The sequence below is a fragment of the Theobroma cacao genome, chromosome 2 (genome assembly GCF_000208745.1).
Source record: "Theobroma cacao cultivar B97-61/B2 chromosome 2, Criollo_cocoa_genome_V2, whole genome shotgun sequence".
NCBI lineage: Eukaryota > Viridiplantae > Streptophyta > Magnoliopsida > Malvales > Malvaceae > Theobroma > Theobroma cacao.
In genome coordinates, this window is record NC_030851.1 from 7,303,605 (window position 1) to 7,323,825 (window position 20,221).

Sequence of the window (20,221 nt, forward strand, 5' to 3'; positions counted from 1 at the left end):
ATCTCGATGCACCCTTTTTCCTGTGCTCCCCTCTTTTGGGGAGCACCAGATCATTTTTTTAAATAAATAAATAAAATTAATAAAAATTATATAATAGTAATTTTTAAAATAATAAAAGTTAAAATTATCATTTGAGTATTATTAGGTCATAAAATTAATGAAACCCTAACGGTTGATTAACAACTAGATCTATATGTCTAGTGAAAGATATTTTTTTAAAATCGAATATCCGTTTCGAATTCTAATGTATTCGTTTGAAATTTCGATTAAAATTGAAAGTATTTTATTTTAAAAAATTTCACATAATCCTTAATTGAAAGTAAATTTCACTCAGGTCTTTCAAATTTTGAACATAATTCAAATTGAATTCATTAATTTGAGAATTAAATAATCATTCAAAAAACACAAACGCCCTTAACATAAATTAGGCAATTAATAAACTACTCACAACTAAAATACTTTTATTTTCAATAAGTTCACAACATACTTCTTGTTTTTTTGCAGTATTCACTTGTATTTCGATCTTTTTTTTTTTTATGAATAAACTTTTGATATCTTAAATTCCACTTAATCAAAATCTGATATTTCCACCTTTTATTTTCTTCATTTTTAGCTAAATAGAACACAAGCAAGAAGACCCAAGCAATTTTGGGAAGTGGTTGCAGATCAGCAACTTCCTTGAGGATTGGATGGGTAAATCTCCTCTTTTAACTGTAATTTCGACATTTTCTTTTTTTTTTTAAATAAATGAAGATTATTATGGTTTCATGTGATACCCATATGATTGCTGCAAAAGCTATCATGACAATGCTTTAACGACAAGAGTTACTAGATGCACCAATTTGATTTTTTGACACAAGTTGTCCAATTTCTAAACTATTGGATTCAATCTAAATTATGTGCAAAATATAAGGACTTGAGTGCAATTTACCCTTTAATTAGCCACCGCTGAGCTGAACCCCAAAATGCACCCCGAAACGATCAATTGTGCAGTTCGGTGGGTAATTCCAAACAAACACTGATGCCAAAAGTAGAAGAATCTAAATAATCCCTGCCCTCATCATAAATCCCTTAAAACAAAAGAACTCCACCGAAAATTTCAACGACGCAAAAAGTATTTTATATTTATATTTATCAAACGGCTTAGGGAAAACCTTTTTCCTTGAATTTCCGATCTCCGCAGAGTGGTTATCATTCAGGTACCTGACCTTTCTCATCTCCCAATTTCTTTCCCTGATCTTTAAATTTTACGAAAATTTATTCTCATTTATTTGCTAATGAATTTGTTAAATCTACCAGCACCTAGGGTTTTGGTTTTTTAAGTAGGCTTTTTGATTAGTTAGAAAATAAATTTTGGTTTGATTGGCAATTAGGTGTGGATCTGCCTAGGTTTTTGATTCATTTTGCTAGCTTAAGCAGGGATCTCATTTCGTTCGTGTCAAATTAATTAAATTTAATTGTTAGTTTTTTTTATTACTAGCATATGTGGATTTTAATGTAATGATTTTCTACTGTTCATTTCTGGCGTGAATTATAAATTGTAAATATATGGCATTTGGGTTTTTCATTATAATTGCAATTATGTAATTGCTTTTGATTTATAACACATATGCATCAAGAAGTAATACTCAGAGATACTTGTATTTTTCAAGCCTGGAAAGTTAGTAATTTGTTGAATGATTACAGTTTTCTCTCAACAATTTTTTTTCTTGAATTTGATTCCATTGTCTCATTTTTTGAACGTGAATGTGAAGTGATCTCCTTTAATTGTCATTGAGTGCTTGTTAACTAAAAGTTGCGGTTGCCCAATGGTTAAATGGTTATTCTAATAATTGATATTGAGTAGAGTATGCATTAACTGAAACTGCTCATGCTTCTGCCTTGGCCTTTTGGCTGATAGTTTTCCCCAGTTTTACTAAGATTTATGTTCTGTTTCTACGTTGCCAACCTTATATAAATGGGAACAAGTGAAGTTTATTTTGTGGGCCAAATCCTCTGTCAAAGTGTAAGCATTGCCGAAGTTTTTCATGCAAATCACTTGTTTGCTAATGCAGCTGCTATTAGTTGGGCAAGAAACTAATGTCAGGCATGGAGAATGTCAAGGAGCAAGAACAAGTAGATGTAAACGTCACACAGGAGTCTGGAAAATCCATGCCATCATCTCAAGAGGAGGTTGTGTTCTTATCTTGCTTCACTGTGGGATACTGATTGATTGAAGATCTTAGCAATATACTGGATATATATTTTTTCTCTGGAGCTCTTACAGTTTAAGTGATCTATCTTTTTTGTCTATTTAGGAGGCAGTTATAAAGAAAAAATATGGAGGGATCATGCCCAAGAAACCACCACTCATTTCTAAGGTAATTTCTGTGGGAAAATTGTAATGTTTTTGGTTTCTTGCTTTGTGCATGATTCTTATCTAAGTTTTTCATTTGGATTGTTAGGACCATGAACGTGCCTACTTTGACTCTGCTGATTGGGCACTTGGAAAGGTACTTCAAAGATTCCCTCCTGCCCGACTAATCTTTATGTTTTTATGTTTGTGTTATTTTAGCTTGGCAAGGCTAATGAATCCTGATTAAGCTGAAGTTTCCGATATTTTTTTATGTTCTTGGATACTAACAGCAAGGTGTTGAGAAGCCCAAAGGACCACTTGAAGCCCTCCGGCCCAAATTGCAGGTATTAATTCAACGCTTGTAAATATGTTTACCTTAATATTCCCTTCTTTTGTAATGAGATTTGACTTCCTTGAACTACGTATTTTGGTTGAGATTTGGTGGATAACATATGTTGAGAATTTTGTTCGTGAATATGTATTTTAAGAATTGTAGTAAATTCCTCTGATGAGTGAGAGCAACAGACTAGCTAGTCCTTTGCTAATGCTGCAGGATGAGACTTTATAAAGGAAAGCTTAAATCAATCTAGTCCACTTTTGTAGGATTCTCTAATTGGTCAAAAGTTTAAATCAACATGATCTACTTTATTCAGACTTTTTAATTTGGTCACACATAGGCCTCTCAATTGGATCAAAGTATAGTGAACAGGCTTTACTAGAACTTTTACATGTCTGGAGGAGCAAAAGGTATTGCAATTGTAGATCCACTAAGGCCTTTAACTACTGGAGCAAGGTGGCTTATTTTTGTCAAACGATAAAAGGTTGACAAACAATTGTGTTCCGTTGGGTTGTTATAATTCAATTGCTTTATATTTATGTTGGGAAAAGTAAGATGATGTAAAAACGTCTTATAATCTAGCATTTGCATTAATAGGGCCTAAATTTTAACATACATCAACTACCTTAGATCTTTTATTTTGGTACTATATTGACACAATTCTATAGCTTGTTTCATCTACATAAATAATTTGACATGTATTTCATGCTGAGTATCTGTCTGACGGTTTTTCTGAAGGGCAAAACTTATGGCTTCTGATATAAGATGTATCAAGAATCAAATTGTAGTGAAACTTTTTTGCAGTTCATGTTTGTAATTTCGGACCCTTTACTTTTGGGGAAGAGAGAAAAAAGGGGTTTTGAGGATGACAAATTCATCTCAGTTTAGCTTTCTTCCTGTAAAATATTTTTCTGATGTGTGTTTGTAAAGGCTGCTGAATATTTTCTGATTTGATGCCTCTTTGATTTTCTTGAAGAATTAGCTTCATATTGACATGGTCTAGATTCTAGGATCATAGTGATGAATCATATAGTTCATACATCCTCCTTTTGTTTTCACACATTTATTTAGTTCTCTTATGATGGTTATGATTTTATTATTTCTGCTCTTTGTGTTTTAGCCCACACAACAACAAACACGATATAGGAAGTCTCCTTATGCCCCAGCGGATGGTGAAGGTATGCCTAGTTATTGACATAGCAAACTCCTAGGTATGAATGTTCTTTTTGCATCAACGTTCTCCTGTTTTTTTGCTGTTACATAATCATTTCAATTCATCATGCCATTATGTAGATGGAGGGAGCACTCAACCAGAGGATGGGACTGCCAATGAATGAGAAACTGCCCTTAATCTTCTGATATTGTGAGGACTATTGGTTGTTATTCTAATACCTAGATAGGTAATGAGTAATTTTCAATTGTTCCCGTGAATAAATTTGGTGAAGGTGTTTTGGTATTAGTTAAGTTTGACAAGTTACAACATTTATGCAGTTGAGAATTGTGGGACTGAGCTGTCTGTTGTTCCAAGGTTTTTATGATGTGGAACATTATTCTTCGTGATATGAGTAAACCACTTACAAAACGAAGCTTCCCCGTTTCTTCTCATTGCTTGCTAGTTGCTCCTATCTGTTGGGTTTGCTTCGTTGTCCCATCGAGACTGAACCAGTCGTTACATGTTTACTTGGTAATTAAAGCTAAATCATTTTCCTAGTAATATTCTAAATTAGTCCAATCGCCAGTATTTAGCCACTTGAAAGGTTTAACAAAGTACCTGTCTGCGTGTCACCTCATCCAAATCTTGGCCCTGTTTTTGCAGAAGGCTTTTTCCTAGTAATGTTCTCTTCTAGATTTGTCTCCACCTGACTAAATGAGAGCCTAATGTTGCCAGCTCAGATAAGTGAGGAAGTGATCAAACTGCTTATGAGTACAAGAACTCTATTTCAGGAGTACAGAAAAAGAATAAGTAAGGTCAGATAAGTGAGGAAGTGATCAAACTGCTTATGAGTACAAGAACTCTATTTCAGGAGTACAGAAAAAGAATAAGTAAGGTAAGGAAAAAAATGAATAAAGATCATAAGGGCATATACCCTTTGGTATCTTGTTTATGCATATACACAATCAAGGACATGTGCAGACATGAATCTTAGTTTATGCATGGCGCAAGAAGCTTGCCTTAACAACTACAAATCCAATGCATAATTACAAGGAATTTAAATTAGAAACCATGATGCCGTCTTTATTTGTATAAACAAGTCAATTATTTATGAACCAAATCTGCCATGATTCCTGCTTCATATTCAACCTTTGATAAGCCCGACCAAGATACCGACTACGAGGTCGTTTGTCTTGTCCTTACTGTTGTTAAATTCCCGTATAACAAGGTTTTCCAGAGAGCTGCCTGTTTTAGCTACAAAAGCTTTGTTTATCGCTTTGATATCTATCCCCGACCTGGTAACTACTGTTCGAATCAGAATCTCTCTACCATCCGCATTTTTCATCCTCAGTTGTTTTGCAAAAAACTTCTCGGGATGTTGGATGCACCGTATTACGACCCGAAGTTCCTTCCCAAATTGCCCACATTTGCTTCTCTTAATCGACTTGCCGAATTCATGGCCATACAGCTGCTTGTAGGAGCTTAGTATGGCTCTTACTTGCCCATTGTTCCTTTGACTCAGAACTGAAGTTATTGTCTTTTGATCTATGTTTTTCCCACTTTCCATAGCTTCATACAGAGTCTTGGCATCACACATGGCCAGGCTCATGTCTGCTTTACAACCATAATTGCGGCACGACTTCAGAACAGCCAACAGAATCTAAGCACAGAGAAAAAACAGAACAAAAAAACAATAGTTCTAGTCTTCTAGAGGCCATAACAAATTAACAATGATACAGACAAAAATGAGTCAATTTTGAGATAGCTAGCACCTAAAAGTTACCTCTTTGAATCCACCATTGACTCTCATTGTTAAATCCTTTTCAAGGTCAGAATTATATCGACTTTGGTAGGCATGCTTGATTCGTAGCAGCTCTGAAGATGGTCTGGTGCAAGCCACCTCAATGATGATATTGAGGTTTAGACTCCCTCCGAACAACGAATGCCTTATCATCTGAGCATCACGTTCATGCGGTTCAACCATGCGGAGATAAGCTATCCTCTGCACCAATGGCATGCCTCTATCAGCACAGCTAAATCATCCAAATGCATGCAACTTTTGATGTAACTTGGGAGTTATACTTACAGCAAGGGAGTTATTCCTCTGGACATCTGACATGAGCTGAAGAAGATCCTGGCCATATCGAGCACTGTAAGTCTGGCGGACGAGCTTGAGCATATTTGAGTCTCTATTGACAAAAATTTGAACAAGTTTTTGGTTGCTGATTGCTCCATTGCCTGTTAAATAATTTATATTGAGAACAACATGATAAGAGTCAAGAATTGTAAGATTATAGTAACATAATTTGCGTGTTTGTTGCAACTGCAATAGGGTTCTCTACACAATTTTGTTTTGATCCCGTGACAACTAAAGGTGTTTCCTTACAACCAAACAGCCAGAGGAAAAGCCAAAAAAACCAAAGAAAGGTCGAATACCAGAGAAGTAACAGTGAAGGATGTGGCAATCTTGCTCATACTGTCTGGAGGTTTGAGTGGAACTACTGCCCATCTCAGGAGAGGCTTCCAAGTATGCAAGAGAAGAAGACGCCATGAGACCATTTTTATAGGGCTGATTTGTTTGCGAGGAATAATTAAGTTTGGTTCCGCTTTTGGGTTACAAAGAAAGAAAGCGGGTAGATAACAATAAGCACGTCCAAAGTGGAGGAATAACAGGAAGGAACATATCCTCAATTCCAATATCAACCATACTCCTTTTGCTGCCCTTCACTTTCTCGTGCCAGCTTACTTCCTTTACCGCTGACTTGCGCTTTGTTATGATTAATGGACGCAAAAGTCAGAGTATCTTTTTGTTGTGAACAACTCTCAACGATATCAAATGTTACATGCTGTTTTATCAGTCTTTTTGGGGTGAAAGAAGGCTTCTTTGCTAGGTGCTCATCACACATTGCGGCTCACTCATTGATTCCATACATCCTGAAATGACTTTACTGGTAATGGATTTTTCTCTTGTCTATTTGATAATATCTAAATTTAGAGAAAAATGGATGGAAAGGATTTGTCTTTTTAATCCCCTGCAATTGAGGAGTTACTACTGGGGTTGATTCAATGAATTCATAGAAAAGATGCAGAGCGCATGACACAAAGCACTACAAGTAAATGAGAAATTAGGTAAGAAAAAATTCAGCACCAACTTGGGTCGAAATCATGGTAAAGCTACAACTGCATTTAATTGAAAATATAATATGTCAAAAGGTTAACAAAGCTTTACAGCTAATTGCACAGCACCAAGGGTGAAAGCTTTTTATGATGGAACAACAGGGTAAAAATCTATTCATAAAAAAAAATTTCATAATCATCCTTGGTGCATCCAGCCCTTTCAGCCACCTTATTTAGAACTGCACTGGGAAAAGCTTCACAAAAGAGCACTCTTACAGAGACTGAGAAATTATTTCAGTAATCCATATACAAAATTGTTTATTTCAATTTGTACAATGCGTAAACACGATGGAAGAAGTTCTTAGACGTCAGATATAAGGGGCTTTTCCTTACCCATGGCTGGTATTCAGTCGTTAGACCATCTAAAAGCAGTGCACTGATGCAATTGGCAGGTTCCCAAATCAAGTGGTGTGTCCAGCAACTATCATCAGATATAATTCCAATGGAAATGAAAGCCACATGTAGCCGGGATCAGCATATTTCATGCCTGCATGCTCACATGCAGTTGATGTAGTTGACCAAATGCTTAGCACTTGTGTAATGTGTCTAATCTCATGAACCCAAGTAAACCACAATCATCCTTTCAGCCACTCAGTATCATCCAGCCAAGAAGATGACTATTCAACTCAAAGTTGGCTTGCATCCATTATCATCCTGCATCAAAATAGACAAGCCTTGATCAAAGAACAAAAGGCATTGAGCTGAATAAACAGATTCATGGTTCTTGTAATCATTAGCCTTTATATGTCATTAATATCATTAATACATCAATTACATTCGAAACAATTTACAGTAGCTATAATCTACACCAGACAGGTTAAAGAAAAACAACCAACCAGAAGAAGAGAATATCATGACAGATTTCAGCCCCGGCTGATACCAAAGGGCAGTGAGACAATGCCACCAGGACTCATAATCTAGAAGTATAGAATCCATAAGCTCAACCATTTTCCTCACATTTGCAGTCAAAGCAAAGAGAAACCAATAAGCCTTTGGCAGCAACAAGTTACAACTGTTGGTGTAGAATTTCATGGTTCTTTAGTCAATATAAATAGTGGCTCCATGTAAATAGCACATGGCATTGGTCACTAATAAATGAGTAAACTAAACAAGTCTTTTTGAATTGGCATGCAACATGTCTTCTGAGAATGAGTACTAAAAGATAATGACAATGCAAAACCATTGTCTCCCAAACAGTGCATTTTTGCTGACCACGTCATTGCATACGCTTCGAGGGAGGTTTAGCCAGTATGTTCTTAGCTTCAACACAGAAAGAACAAAGTTACTGATCAATTTTATTATGAAGTCTTAAAAGATCATGATCCCGGCAGTGTATTTCTAATTTATATATATTTGAGAACCTTCTAATTTAAATCTTGAAAACCTCCAAACTTGCGTATTTGACAAGGATATGCAACATCCATTTAAATCGCAAGTATGTTTTGCAACCATTTACTGTTTTTCTTTTTCTTTTTAAAGAAACTAAAACAATTTTTTGAGGTCATCATTTGCAATATTCTAAGATCTTTATCCCTGATTGTTACCAAGTTTCACCAATAACAATAACACAGAAAAAAGAAGGTATCACTTGTCCCCATACAACACAACCAGATAGATGCCATGCAAATATATTCAGATCATGTATCTTTCAATAAGGATTTTCAATATATAACTGCAGCAACATACAATACTTAGCAACTATACCTACTCGTAATCACACTCTCTGGAAACTGAAATTTGGCAATTATTTGTAACTCATGCTGTCATATAACCAGGAAATTCTGCGGTGCACTCTCTTTTGCCTTCTTATATCGAGCTTTATGCTCGAGATACTCTTCAAGCTCCTTCTCCAACTTCTCGATGAACTCGCTTGTATGATCAAGGGATTGTTCGTACTTGTATTTTTCCAAAGCCTGCAATATTTGAATAGGAAAAGAAAATATTATACTGACAACATGTATTGAAATAAAAGAGGGATGAACAATTGAACTCCCTCTAAAGAATCATCTATGAAGAAGCTACAGCATTCCTTTTAACAGAAAACAACTTCATAAAGAGTGAAACCTTTAGATATATTACAATGAGCGCAGAACTATAAAGTGCTTTTCATGGTAGCACAAACAAAGCCCCAACTATTACAAGTCCCAAGCTGCTAGACCAGCCCTAAATTCCAGTCATAAACATTGAAGCATCAAGTTTCTACAAACACATAATGAGCCCAACTAGCCCTTGTTTGGTACATGCAGATAAAATAAGGACCCAATGCATTAGTAGCTTCATGAGCTGATGCAAGTACAGATGAACTAAAACAAGTGAAACACAAAGAATACCACCACTTAATTCTCAAGAAGGGAGATTTCAGAAATTTCTAATATATAAGTAACAAACAGATTATCAACGAAAGGCAAAAAAATTACTTTGCTTTTAGATAGGGTATCTGGTGGAGACATAATTTTTGGCTGCACATAATTCTTTCCTCGATAGAATATTATAGTATTGTTAGGTTTTATGTCAATCACAATGCCTTTGCTAAGTCGAGCAAGTTCTCCAGCATATTCATGAACCTGCCCTGGCTTGCAAGGCTTGCAAGTGACCTTTACAGTTTCATGATTTTTCCAATGGAGATGCATATTGAGAACAACACCGCCAAATACTCCTCGTCTTCCAACTTGAACATAATTCTTTTTCTTCTCACCAGTACGCTTTAGGTAGTGTCTCTCTTCCTCAGTTAAAATTTCAGGATCATATGTTTCGGCAGGGGCCTTGGGAACCTCATATTTTATCAACTTTTCAACCAACCATGCTTCCTTTCTTTGGGCCTGAGGAGAAGTGTTTACAAAGATAGTAGTCAAACTAATACTTTTTGGAAAAAAGTTCAGATTATTAAATAACTCAGATGAACGTGAAGAAAGAGGGCAAGAGGGAGAGAGAGAGGAAAAAGAGGAAAAGCCAAAATGGCCTCCACATGCTATATATCACAATCACAACATTCTCCTATACTAGTGAGATTACCGGAAAAGCCCAAATCCAAAAAAAGGATACAGAATTCTTAATCAAAATATAAACTATAGTTAAAACAAGAAGCTATCTAACCTTTTCAAGTTTATATCTAATCCTAACTTCAGGATTTGGTGAATTCATCTTCTTTTTGGCCTTTAGACGGTAGAAACGAAGTTCATTCAGTTTGGCCCTTTTAGACATTTTGTGTCTTTTGGTTGTCCCCTTCCCATATGTAGAACCAACTCTACCTAGTGCCTTACTAAAAGAAAACCTGATAACATCCTCATCTGTTTTCAGCTCAACTGATGCATTACTCATATTTCTTGCACATAGCCATTTGCAAAGAATGTTCCGATGCCAAAATATGTTTGGCTCCAATAGCAATGAAAAATCAAAAGGAGTGGCAACATGTGGAGCAGGTAATGAAGGCCTCACAGCCTTGTAGCTTCTCTGGTTTGCAAATGTGATACAATTAAGGCATTGTCTAGACAGAAAGGACTCATTTCGAACAAAACAACATAACCTGAGTAAACAATCCCTGCAATTAAAAAAAAAAAAAACAAAAGAAAGAATATCTGTCATCAAAGTCCTTCAATATGACAGATACAGTTCAAAATTTCTATATCAAGGAAATGTCGTATTATAAACATGGTATTTCTTTTTTGCAGACATCTTTAGAAGCAAAAGCCAAAAAGACTTCTAAAAACAGAAGTTTTATCATAGTCCATCTATAAACCCCAGAAACTATGTCTCTTGTCAATGGCAATAAAGGACATAACTTTACTTAGATATGCACAATTCTTCTCTTTTGTCTCTTAATTGCAGCAAAGCAAAGAAAATTTTCATGTAAATATTAGCATCGAAGTATTGTCCAACTACGAGCCTTCAGAAAATCATCAGAAATGAAAAACTGACAAAAACTTGAGAATCAAAATGTTCTTTTTCCTTCAAATTCATATAGTTTCTGGGCTGTCGAATTGACAGTAATAATTGGTAAAAGAAATTAAACCCCAACAAAGATGAGAAAACTAAGAAGAAAAGGAAAAAACGGAGCAAACCTCTTGATAGTGGACGGAAATTGACGGGTAATTTCTCGAATTGAAGCAATGGATGCCATTTATTTTCCCACAAAATAAAATTTGTATTTTGAAAATTTAGACCAAGCCCTCGCAGACTCAGATGCTTCTCTCATTGTTTTAATAGAGAACGAAGAGAATGAGCTCTGCGCAGATCAAGATTTTGGCCTTTCGGTGTACCACTGCCTTGTTCTACAAAGAAGTGTAAGGCCCAAATAAGCCCACTCGATTATTCAGCGGGAAATATTTAGCGGAACGGAAATGGATGTTTTCTGTTATTGAAAATCAAGACTAATAGTAGTGGGTTAAATAAATTTTACGTTTATCAAATTTTTTATTTTTGGATTTTGTTATAAGAACATATATATATATATACATATATGTGTGTGTGTGTAAATATCTATTTTATTATGTATATTTAAGTTTGAATGTAGATTAAATTAGATTAAGATTAAGATTTAATCCATCCAATCTCTTAGTATTGTTTTTATTTTATAACTTCTATCTATATAAGGGGTTATTAGTTTATAAATAGGCTCTTCTTGTAAATACACATTTCAATAAGATATTTTTACTCCTCTAATACTTTTTTTATGGTTATTCTCTTTCTTTTATAGTTGTTTTTTCAGTTTATATTTCATATTAGCATAATTCTCTAATCTCTAAAAGGATTTCAATGGTCATCTCAGAGTCGAAGTTTCAGTTCTTTCAAGTTTTAAAAAGTATTTCAATGGTTGATATTTGAATTTTGGTTTTAGCAAATTTGGTAAGTGACTTAATATCTTTTTGGTGTTTTCATTCTTTGAAAAATAATTTTAATATGAATTTACTATCATGTAATATATATACATATATATATATATATATTATATTTTATCCCTTAATTTATGAAATTGGATGTGAATTTCTATTATGTAGTATGTATCATATTTTATCCCTTGATTTATTAAATCAAATTAAGCATGCATAATTATATATTATCTCTTTGCTCCGGTATTGGAATAATTTGCTCAATATATGATTCATTTGCTGAGTTCCGATTATGATTTTACTCAACATATGTAAATTCATCTTTGATACTATGAGATTTTGCATAAAACATTTTTTGAATTGAACATATTAAATTGACTTTGTATGATAATTACCTTTGTATGATATTTATTTTGTAACAAGTGAAAAATATTATACTTCGGGTAATCTGAATATATATTTTGTTTTGGATTTCATGTCTTTTTGTGATTGAGCAAAATAACAAGTTACAAGTAAAAAATTATAAATCTCGTCCATTCTCTGAAGTGAATGTGATATCATTTAATAATTATAGTTGTAAAGGCGGAAGAGGTTGTCATAATTATTGCAATCGTGGTGGTTACATTAATCATTATTCTAATAATAAGAATATATTTAATTACCAGAAGTGGATGAATAATGAAGAGATATATAAAAAAAAAAGACAAAAGTGGACAAGATAAAAAGAATATAGAAAATGTTTGTTATATGTCATTAGTCACATACTTGTTGTACGTCAAAACATCTTGTTGAATTTTATCAAGCATCATTGAAATATAGAGAAAAAAATATCGAAACAAATTTTGTTCAAGATGATAGCCAAGTTGATATAATATATTTGAACTTTTTCAAGCATCGTTAAAAGATAAAAGAAAATATCGAAACAAATTTTGTTAAAGATGATAGCCAGATTTATATAACACATTTGGATGTTAATTTTTTTGCCCACTTTGAAGGACAAATTGATCATATGATTGGTGATGAAAATCTAAGAATGAAATTTCTTAAATAGTTTGTTGATGTGTTCTGGTATAAGTTTATTAGAAAGATTTTTTTATGTGTTTTAATAATAAATTTTGTATTAAATGTTCTCTTATGTCAACTTGTAAGTTTCTTACTATATATCTCATTTTATTGAAGAAATATAAATATTCATCTAATTGGATCAAAGATTAATAATAAAAATATATATTTAATAGATAGTATTACAACGCACATTATATTTAAAGACAAAAAATATTACTCTCACTTAACAATGGAAGAAATTAATTTTAATATAATATCTGGTAGTACAAGATTAATTGAAAGCTCCAGAAGAGCCACTATTTAACTACTCAGAAGAACAAAGTTTATAATAAAAAATGCATTATTTTCTATTAAGTCTAGAAGAAATTTATTAAGTTTTAAAGATATTCATCTAAACGGATATCATATTGAGATAACGAATAAAAGAGGTATTGAATACCTTTATATTATATCTTCTATCTCGAGTAAAAAGTGTGTGTTGGAAAAAATACCCGCTTTATCCTTTGGAATGTACTACGCAAAAATTAAAATGATTGAAACTCTTGTTATAGCAAACTAGAAATTTACTAATAATTTTAATATTTGGCATAATTAGTTAAGCCATCCCGAATCAATAATGATGTAAAAAATTATTAAAATTTCATTTGATTATCCATTGAAAACCCAAATGATTTTTCAATATAATGAATTCTCATGTGTTATTTGCTCTCAAGGTAAATTAATTATAAGACCATCACCAACTAAAATTGAGACTAAATCGCTTACATTTTTGAAACGTATTCAGCACGATATATGTGGACCTATTCATCCACTATGCAGATCATTTCGATATTTATGGTTTTAATCATTCATTTATCAAACATTTTCAATTGATTGTAAGGCCATTGCTTATGAAAATTAAATTCCTCAATTATGCCTAGGAGGCATGCTATTTTGCATGTAGTAGCACTTGTATGCATCACGCAAACAAGTTATCATAAATTCTCCCTTATACAATTGGTTTATGGTCAAAAATCAAATATTTTTCATTTAAAAATTTGTGGACGTGCTCTATATGTCCCAATTGCTCTATCACAATGCACAAAGATGGGTCATCAAAGGAGGTTAGAAATATATGTTAGATTTGAATCTTCATCTATAATTAAATATTTAGAACCCTCAACAAAAGATTTATTCATGATAATATTTGCCGATTGTCATTTTGATGAAATAATTTTTTCAACATTAGGGGAAGAAAATAAGCTGTTAGAAAAAGAAATATCTAGGAATGTATTATCATTTTCTAGTTTTCATCTTCGCACAAATCAGGTGAACAAGAAGTTTAAAAGATAATTAATTTTCAAAATATAACAAATTAGTTGCTAGATGTATTTACTGATTTAAAATGAATGACCAAATCTTATATACTAGCTGCAAATGCTATAATTAGAATCGATGTCTCAGTAGGATAATTTGCTATTGTTAACGAGTCTAAGGCACGCCAGAAGCATGAGAGATCAATTGATTCCAAAGATAAAAATTTTTGAAAAGGGAAAGGAGAAAATATTCAAGATGGTGAAAAAGAGAAAATAAAAACTCTAAAAGAGACCCCTGACATAACTTCAGAAGAAATTCAGGTACCTGAAATCAATGAAAATGAAAAGATCTTTATAAGTTATGTCATGACAGGGAAAAGATAGAACTAGAATGATTTACATGTCGACAATATTTTTGCATATAATGTAACGCTCAATATTATGATAAAAAATGAGGATCTTAAACCTACATCTATTGAAGAATGAAAACATATAAATGATTGGCTAATGTGGAAAGATGCAATCAAAGTAGAATTGAATTCACTTGCAAACATGAAATTTTTGAATGTGTAGTCCATACTCAAATGTAAAACCAGTGGGATATTAATAGGCATTTGCGTGAAAATGAAATCAGAAAAATGAGATTCTGAGATATAAAGTACTGTTTGTCATATAAGATTTTACCCAAAAGCTTGGTTTTATCCAACAACCTAGTATTGATTGTGAAGAGACATATTCTTTTGTAGGTGCTGATGGATGTAGTTACAGCTTATTTATATTGCTTACTTGATTTTGATATCTATATGAAAATCTTTGAAGGATTTAAGTTACCTGAAACATGTACATAATTCTCGAAAAATTTATTCGATCAAATTAAACAAATATGTATATGAATTAAAACAATGCAGACGCGGTGATATAATCGCCTTAGTGAAAATTTATTAAAAGAATGTTATACAAATAATCTTTTATGCCTATGTGTTTTATAGAAAGATTTGGATTTGAATTTGTCATAATTGTTAATTATGTTGATAACCTAAACATTATTTATTGGAACTCCTGAAGAGTTATTAAAAACCATGAATTACTTAAAAAAAATTGAGATTAAAGATCTTGGAAAAACAAAGTTTTGTTTAAGATCTTTAGATTGTACACTTGACAAATAAATTTTTGTCCATCCATCAAATTATATAGCAAAAGTGCTAAAATGATTTTATATAGACAAAACACATCTATTGAGTTTACCAATGGTTGTAAAGTTACTAAATGTGAAAAAAGATCCTTTCCAACCTCATGAGAATGATGAAGAACTTTTTGGTCTTGAAGTACCATATCTTAGTGCAATTGAAGTACTAATGTATCTTGCTAGCAATACACGATCTGATATATCATTTCCTGTAAATTTATTAGCAAGATATAGTTCTTCTCCAATTTGAAGACATTGAAATAGAATTAAACATATATTTCGATATTTCTGAAGAACAATGGATAAGGACTTAAAATTAAATTTAATTGATAATGCAAATGCAGAATATTAATTTGATCCACACAAGACTTGATCCCGAACAGGTTACTTATTTACATGTGGAGGTACGATTATTTTATAGTATTCTGTAAAACAAACTATAGTTACTACTTCTTCAAATCATGAGAAATTTTAGTAATTCATGAGTCAAGTCGTGAATATGTCTAATTAATATTTGTAACTCAACCTATTTGAAAAACCTGTGGCTTGTTAACCTAGAAGGAAATTCAACAATATAGTTAAAGGAAACATACATTAAAGGTGATAGAACAAAACATATTTAATCAAAATTCTTCTTTACTCATGATCTCCAAGAAAAAGATGATATTAGTGTTTAACAAATTCGTTCAAGTGACAATTTAGTAGATTTATTCACCAAAGCCTTTACTACTGCAACATTTGAAAAATTGGTATAAAAGATTGAAATGTATTGTTTTAAAGATCTTAAATAATGCAGTCATTAGAGGGAGTAAAATTCGTACTGTACTCTTTTTCTTCATTAAAGTTTTTCTCACTATGTTTTTCTTGATAAAATTTTTAATGAGGTAGTATTTCAAAAGCATATTCTTGAAAATAATTATGTTCTTTTATTACTTCACTCAGATTTTTTTCTATGATATTTTTTCCTAATTAGAGTTTTAATGAGGAATATCCTTAATAGAATTGATATTTAAAGGAAGTGTTTTGAATATATGTGTGAATATCTATTTTGTTATGTATATCTAGATTTGAATGTAGATAAGATTGGATCAAGATTAAGATTTAATCCATTCATCTAATGTCTTAGTATTATATTTATTTGGTAAATTTTATCTAAATAAGGAGTTATTAGTCTATAAATAAACTACTTATTTCTTTTGTAAATACATACTTCAATGAGATATTCTTCCTCTCTCTAAATAATTTTTTTATAATTATTCTCTTTTTTTTTTATAATTGTTCTTTCAATTTATATTTCATAACACATTCAATATTTTTTTTTTGAAAATTAGGATATAACCTTTTGGGTTTTATCAGTTTAAGAAAAATCAACAAACAAAATAATATTTGATTTCTTTAATTTTATTAACGGTAATTTACTAGTTTTTATTATCAATGTTTCTCAACGAATAAAATCTAAAAGAGTGCATCTTAATTCAAACGAAATAATAATTTGAATCTTGAAATGAAAAACTTTGGTAAAAATTAAATCCTAAATAGGCATTTAACCGCAATAATATAATCTAAGTTGACATTTAATGATTTTTATTTTATTATAATTACATAAAGCTCTTTATTATATAATGGCACGTGATGATTTCCTTCTTATTCTTTTTTAGCTTTTAATAAGAATAATTGCAAATTTTGTGATTTAACACCTTCTTGGAAATGAAAGATATAAGAATCGAATATAGAGGGAGGCTTGGTGACATGCTTGTAAATGAAATGAAACAAACCCATCACGAGACATGTTTCTGCGGCTCAATAATTACAAAAAATCAATTGATTTTCATAAAGAGAAAACAAATTTTTATCTCCTAAAACTTAATTCATACATGAATGAGCTTCTTATTTGTTATTTGCAAGTCAAAATTTCCAAACTCAACATGTTCATACAAATCACGAAGAACAGGAATGGATGAAATGAAAAACATAAAGATAAAACTCTAGTAATTTATTGGAGAAATTTGGAGAGATTGCTACTGCTGCTACAAAAGAGATATGGAAGAAAACCCCGATAGATTCAACGTGGAATGTCACATACTGCAACAAAAATTTCAAAGCTTGATTCTGGTTTGCATGATTGGAATCTCTTGTCGATCTTGCACTCATTTTTTTTCCTGATTAAAAACGATAGATCTTGAGTATTTTGAGGATCCATTCAAAATCTTACCAACCTCTCCCATTACCAACTACTACTACTGACGAGGCATTTGTGGAGAAAGACTCGTCTGTTAACGATTGATCCACAGATAATTCATCTTCATCATCTGATGCAACATATTTTATGTTATCTATCTCTCTTACAAGTTCTGTCATTTCAGGCCGTTTCTCCGGGGTCTTATCACAGCAACGAATAGCAACCTGCAGCAGCTTCAGCATTCCAGGAGCAGCACTTCTCTGCACAGATATCTCCATATCAAATATCTCAGCTGTCCATTCTTCTCTAACAGCTCGGTGAACCCAGCTACAAAGATCCACCCCATTGATGCCTGGAGGAGCTGAGTGAACTGATAGTCTTCCTGTTAATAGTTCCAGCAGAAGGCAGCCGTAACTCCAGACGTCAGACTTCCTTGAAACCCTTTTCGAGTTCTGGTATTCGGGAGACTTGTATGAGACCATACGTTGAGATGCGATGGGAAGGGCTATGAGGGAAGTGAGACCGTAATCGGAAACAAGAACCGTGTCATTCTCGTCAAGGAGAATGTTTGACAATTTCAGGTTGCCGTGGGGAACAGGGCATAGGGAGGAGCTAGGATTGAGGTGAAGATATTCCAGGGCTTGTGCCACTCCTCGAGCAACAGATAATCTAGAGCTCCATCTGAAAGGAATCCGCTCTCTGGTACCTCTCCCTCCTGCATTATCCATCAATTTCAAATATCATTATTTAAAGAGGCCAGAGAGGGAAATATATTCCTTGATCCCATATGATAATTCATGTTTTTCTCAGAACTTGAAGAAATATCATTATTTAAAGAGAAGATATTTAATAGTACAACTATAACCATAAAAATTTGTAATTGGTAATCTCACCATGAAGGCGGTTGAAAAGGTTTCCATTCTTGGCATATCTGTAGACGAACAACTTCTCATCTTTGGAATAGTAGTAAGCAAGTAACGGAAGCAAATTTGGATGCTTTTGATCTGCAATTATTTGTAGCAGCTCCGTGAATTCCTCATTGCTCAGTGGTTTCAAATCCCTCAGTCGTTTTACAACAACACCTGGCCTGCCTTCCAGCGTAGCTTTATAACTATTGCCAAAAAGCCCTTTACCTAAGCCTTCTGCAGAAGCTCTCAGCAGATCGTTTAGGTTAAAGCCTGCGTCATCCCCCATGAATATGAGATTCCCCTTCGCTTCCTCTGCAATGACTCTCTGCTCCTCTGCTTGAATATTGCTCTCATCTTTACTTTCCTTGTAATAACTGGCCCCGGCCTCCAACTCTAAATCCTCGTCATCTTTTTCTTCAAGGCGGTTTCTTTGCATCAGTTTCTTAAGCTTCCTCGATTTCTTACAGTAAAGAATAAGGAGCAAAATCACAGTAGCTAGACCAATAATATCGAAAACAATAAATATAGTTGCAACAGATCTCTTTCTGGATTCTCCTGCTGTATCATTTGCGGTATAATAGCAGGTATCAGGATTTGATGAATCACACATGCCAAGGCTATTGTTAGAGTAGGAAGCGGTGCTCAAGGATTTGAGGGTGTGAGTTCCTGGAATTGGACCGCTGAGATTATTATTGGAGACATTGAACGCTATTAAACTGGCTTGGTCGAATTCTGGGATCGAACCTGTCAAACGGTTATCTTGAAGCTGCAAGGACTCCAAGAAATTAAGAGCAAGCAGTGAACGTGGGATTGGCCCGTTAAACATGTTTTTTGACAGATCAATATCCTTCAACTTCTGATTGGAAGAGAAATCCATTATATTCCCCGACATTGAATTGTTCTTGAAGCTGAGGGTAATCAATTCAGAAAGCACAACAAATGCATCAGCACTTACTTTCCCAGATAAGCCCCCACCTTCCAATAATATTGCAGTGACACGGCCATTGATGCACTGAATGCCATACCAGAATGAGGTATTTTCATAGCACTGAAGCCCATTCCAGTTATCATTTAGGAATGGATCATTAAACACATGCTTGAGAGCATATAGAGCATCCCTTTCCTGTTCATATTGAGCAATAGAACTGCTATACAATGAAAAAAGAATCATAACAAGAAGATTTTTGGGAAACAGAAGCGACCCCATAACTCAGTATCAAGTGAAAATTGTGTTTGTTTTTGCAGTAATGACTCCCAACAGGCAGAAAATTAATGTCTCTGGTTGCTTGATAAAATAAAAAAATATTCTCATGCAATGCCATTACAGCCATCAATGATCTTTTTTGAAGGTAAAAACAAGGACAAACTCTGAGCTGTTTCCTTTTGGATTTTATTGCTGAGAATCCAAAATCCAAAGTGGGCTGGCTTGCATTGTTTTTGGGGATCTCCAGCTACAATGAACCTGAAGAGGACGTTACCTCTTATGATTCTACATACTTGGGAAATTTAATTTATTTCAGGATGTGTGGATGATACATTTGAATGCGCATATTAGTAAACATTAAACACGATGGACGGTTTTGGTTGAAGAGAAGGATAGGATACTTAAATATTGAAATATTTGGAAAACTGTGCTTTAGTCAGAATTAACAGGGTGATACTCGGATCAGGAAAACTCTGGGCACTCCACAAATTCACTATATCAGGATTGCTAAATGGGAATGCTTAAAATGGTAGGATAAACACATGAAAAAATAGAT

General features: G+C 33.3%; 4 protein-coding genes across 8 annotated transcripts; 1 reads left to right on the forward strand and 3 right to left on the reverse strand.

The window, feature by feature from the left end:
- Positions 971-4,269, forward strand: LOC18608311. Of its 2 annotated transcripts, none has more exons than XM_007042933.2 (7): positions 971-1,199; positions 2,055-2,172; positions 2,298-2,360; positions 2,445-2,492; positions 2,626-2,679; positions 3,793-3,883; positions 3,966-4,269. In XM_007042933.2, exons 2-6 carry the CDS (start codon positions 2,080-2,082, stop codon positions 3,865-3,867), a joined length of 333 nt encoding a protein of 110 aa, XP_007042995.1. In that variant the 5' UTR covers positions 971-1,199; positions 2,055-2,079; the 3' UTR covers positions 3,868-3,883; positions 3,966-4,269. The 2 variants fall into 2 exon arrangements, with proteins under 2 accessions (XP_007042995.1, XP_017971392.1); XM_018115903.1 differs by having other exon boundaries at positions 3,793-3,850.
- LOC18608312 (annexin D2) lies at positions 4,489-6,961 on the reverse strand. Its single transcript, XM_018115901.1, has 4 exons — positions 6,262-6,961; positions 5,912-6,063; positions 5,609-5,827; positions 4,489-5,485 (listed from the first exon to the last, which is right to left on the reverse strand). Exons 1-4 carry the CDS (start codon positions 6,374-6,376, stop codon positions 4,970-4,972), a joined length of 1,002 nt encoding a protein of 333 aa, XP_017971390.1. The 5' UTR covers positions 6,377-6,961; the 3' UTR covers positions 4,489-4,969.
- Positions 7,091-11,268, reverse strand: LOC18608313 (uncharacterized CRM domain-containing protein At3g25440, chloroplastic). Of its 4 annotated transcripts, none has more exons than XM_018115900.1 (6): positions 11,061-11,268; positions 10,096-10,540; positions 9,420-9,821; positions 8,711-8,915; positions 7,839-8,262; positions 7,091-7,656 (listed from the first exon to the last, which is right to left on the reverse strand). In XM_018115900.1, exons 1-4 carry the CDS (start codon positions 11,117-11,119, stop codon positions 8,766-8,768), a joined length of 1,056 nt encoding a protein of 351 aa, XP_017971389.1. In that variant the 5' UTR covers positions 11,120-11,268; the 3' UTR covers positions 7,091-7,656; positions 7,839-8,262; positions 8,711-8,765. The 4 variants fall into 4 exon arrangements, with proteins under 4 accessions (XP_017971389.1, XP_017971388.1, XP_007042997.1 ...); XM_018115899.1 differs by having other exon boundaries at positions 8,707-8,915; XM_007042935.2 differs by lacking the exon at positions 7,839-8,262.
- Positions 17,583-19,668, reverse strand: LOC18608314 (probable inactive receptor kinase At1g48480). The gene is made up of 2 exons (XM_018114871.1): positions 18,447-19,668; positions 17,583-18,268 (listed from the first exon to the last, which is right to left on the reverse strand). Exons 1-2 carry the CDS (start codon positions 19,666-19,668, stop codon positions 17,583-17,585), a joined length of 1,908 nt encoding a protein of 635 aa, XP_017970360.1.

Bases quoted from the DNA above. Each gene is read 5' to 3' on its own strand.
- LOC18608311 (XM_018115903.1), top strand. From the start codon at position 2,080: ATGTCAGGCATGGAGAATGTCAAGGAGCAAGAACAAGTAGATGTAAAC. The intron at 2,493-2,625 runs GTACTTCAAAGA...GGATACTAACAG, and splicing joins CTGATTGGGCACTTGGAAAG to CAAGGTGTTGAGAAGCCCAA. The intron at 2,680-3,792 runs GTATTAATTCAA...TTTGTGTTTTAG, and splicing joins CCCTCCGGCCCAAATTGCAG to CCCACACAACAACAAACACG.
- LOC18608312 (XM_018115901.1), bottom strand. From the start codon at position 6,376: ATGGCGTCTTCTTCTCTTGCATACTTGGAAGCCTCTCCTGAGATGGGC. The intron at 6,064-6,261 runs GTATTCGACCTT...ATTATTTAACAG, and splicing joins CCTTCACTGTTACTTCTCTG to GCAATGGAGCAATCAGCAAC. The intron at 5,486-5,608 runs GTAACTTTTAGG...CTCTGTGCTTAG, and splicing joins TCAATGGTGGATTCAAAGAG to ATTCTGTTGGCTGTTCTGAA.
- LOC18608313 (XM_007042935.2), bottom strand. From the start codon at position 11,119: ATGGCATCCATTGCTTCAATTCGAGAAATTACCCGTCAATTTCCGTCC. The intron at 9,822-10,095 runs GTTAGATAGCTT...ACTTCTCCTCAG, and splicing joins TTAGATATAAACTTGAAAAG to GCCCAAAGAAAGGAAGCATG. The intron at 8,916-9,419 runs GTAATTTTTTTG...CAAATATTGCAG, and splicing joins ATACCCTATCTAAAAGCAAA to GCTTTGGAAAAATACAAGTA.
- LOC18608314 (XM_018114871.1), bottom strand. From the start codon at position 19,668: ATGGGGTCGCTTCTGTTTCCCAAAAATCTTCTTGTTATGATTCTTTTT. The intron at 18,269-18,446 runs GTGAGATTACCA...TGGATAATGCAG, and splicing joins CCTTTTCAACCGCCTTCATG to GAGGGAGAGGTACCAGAGAG.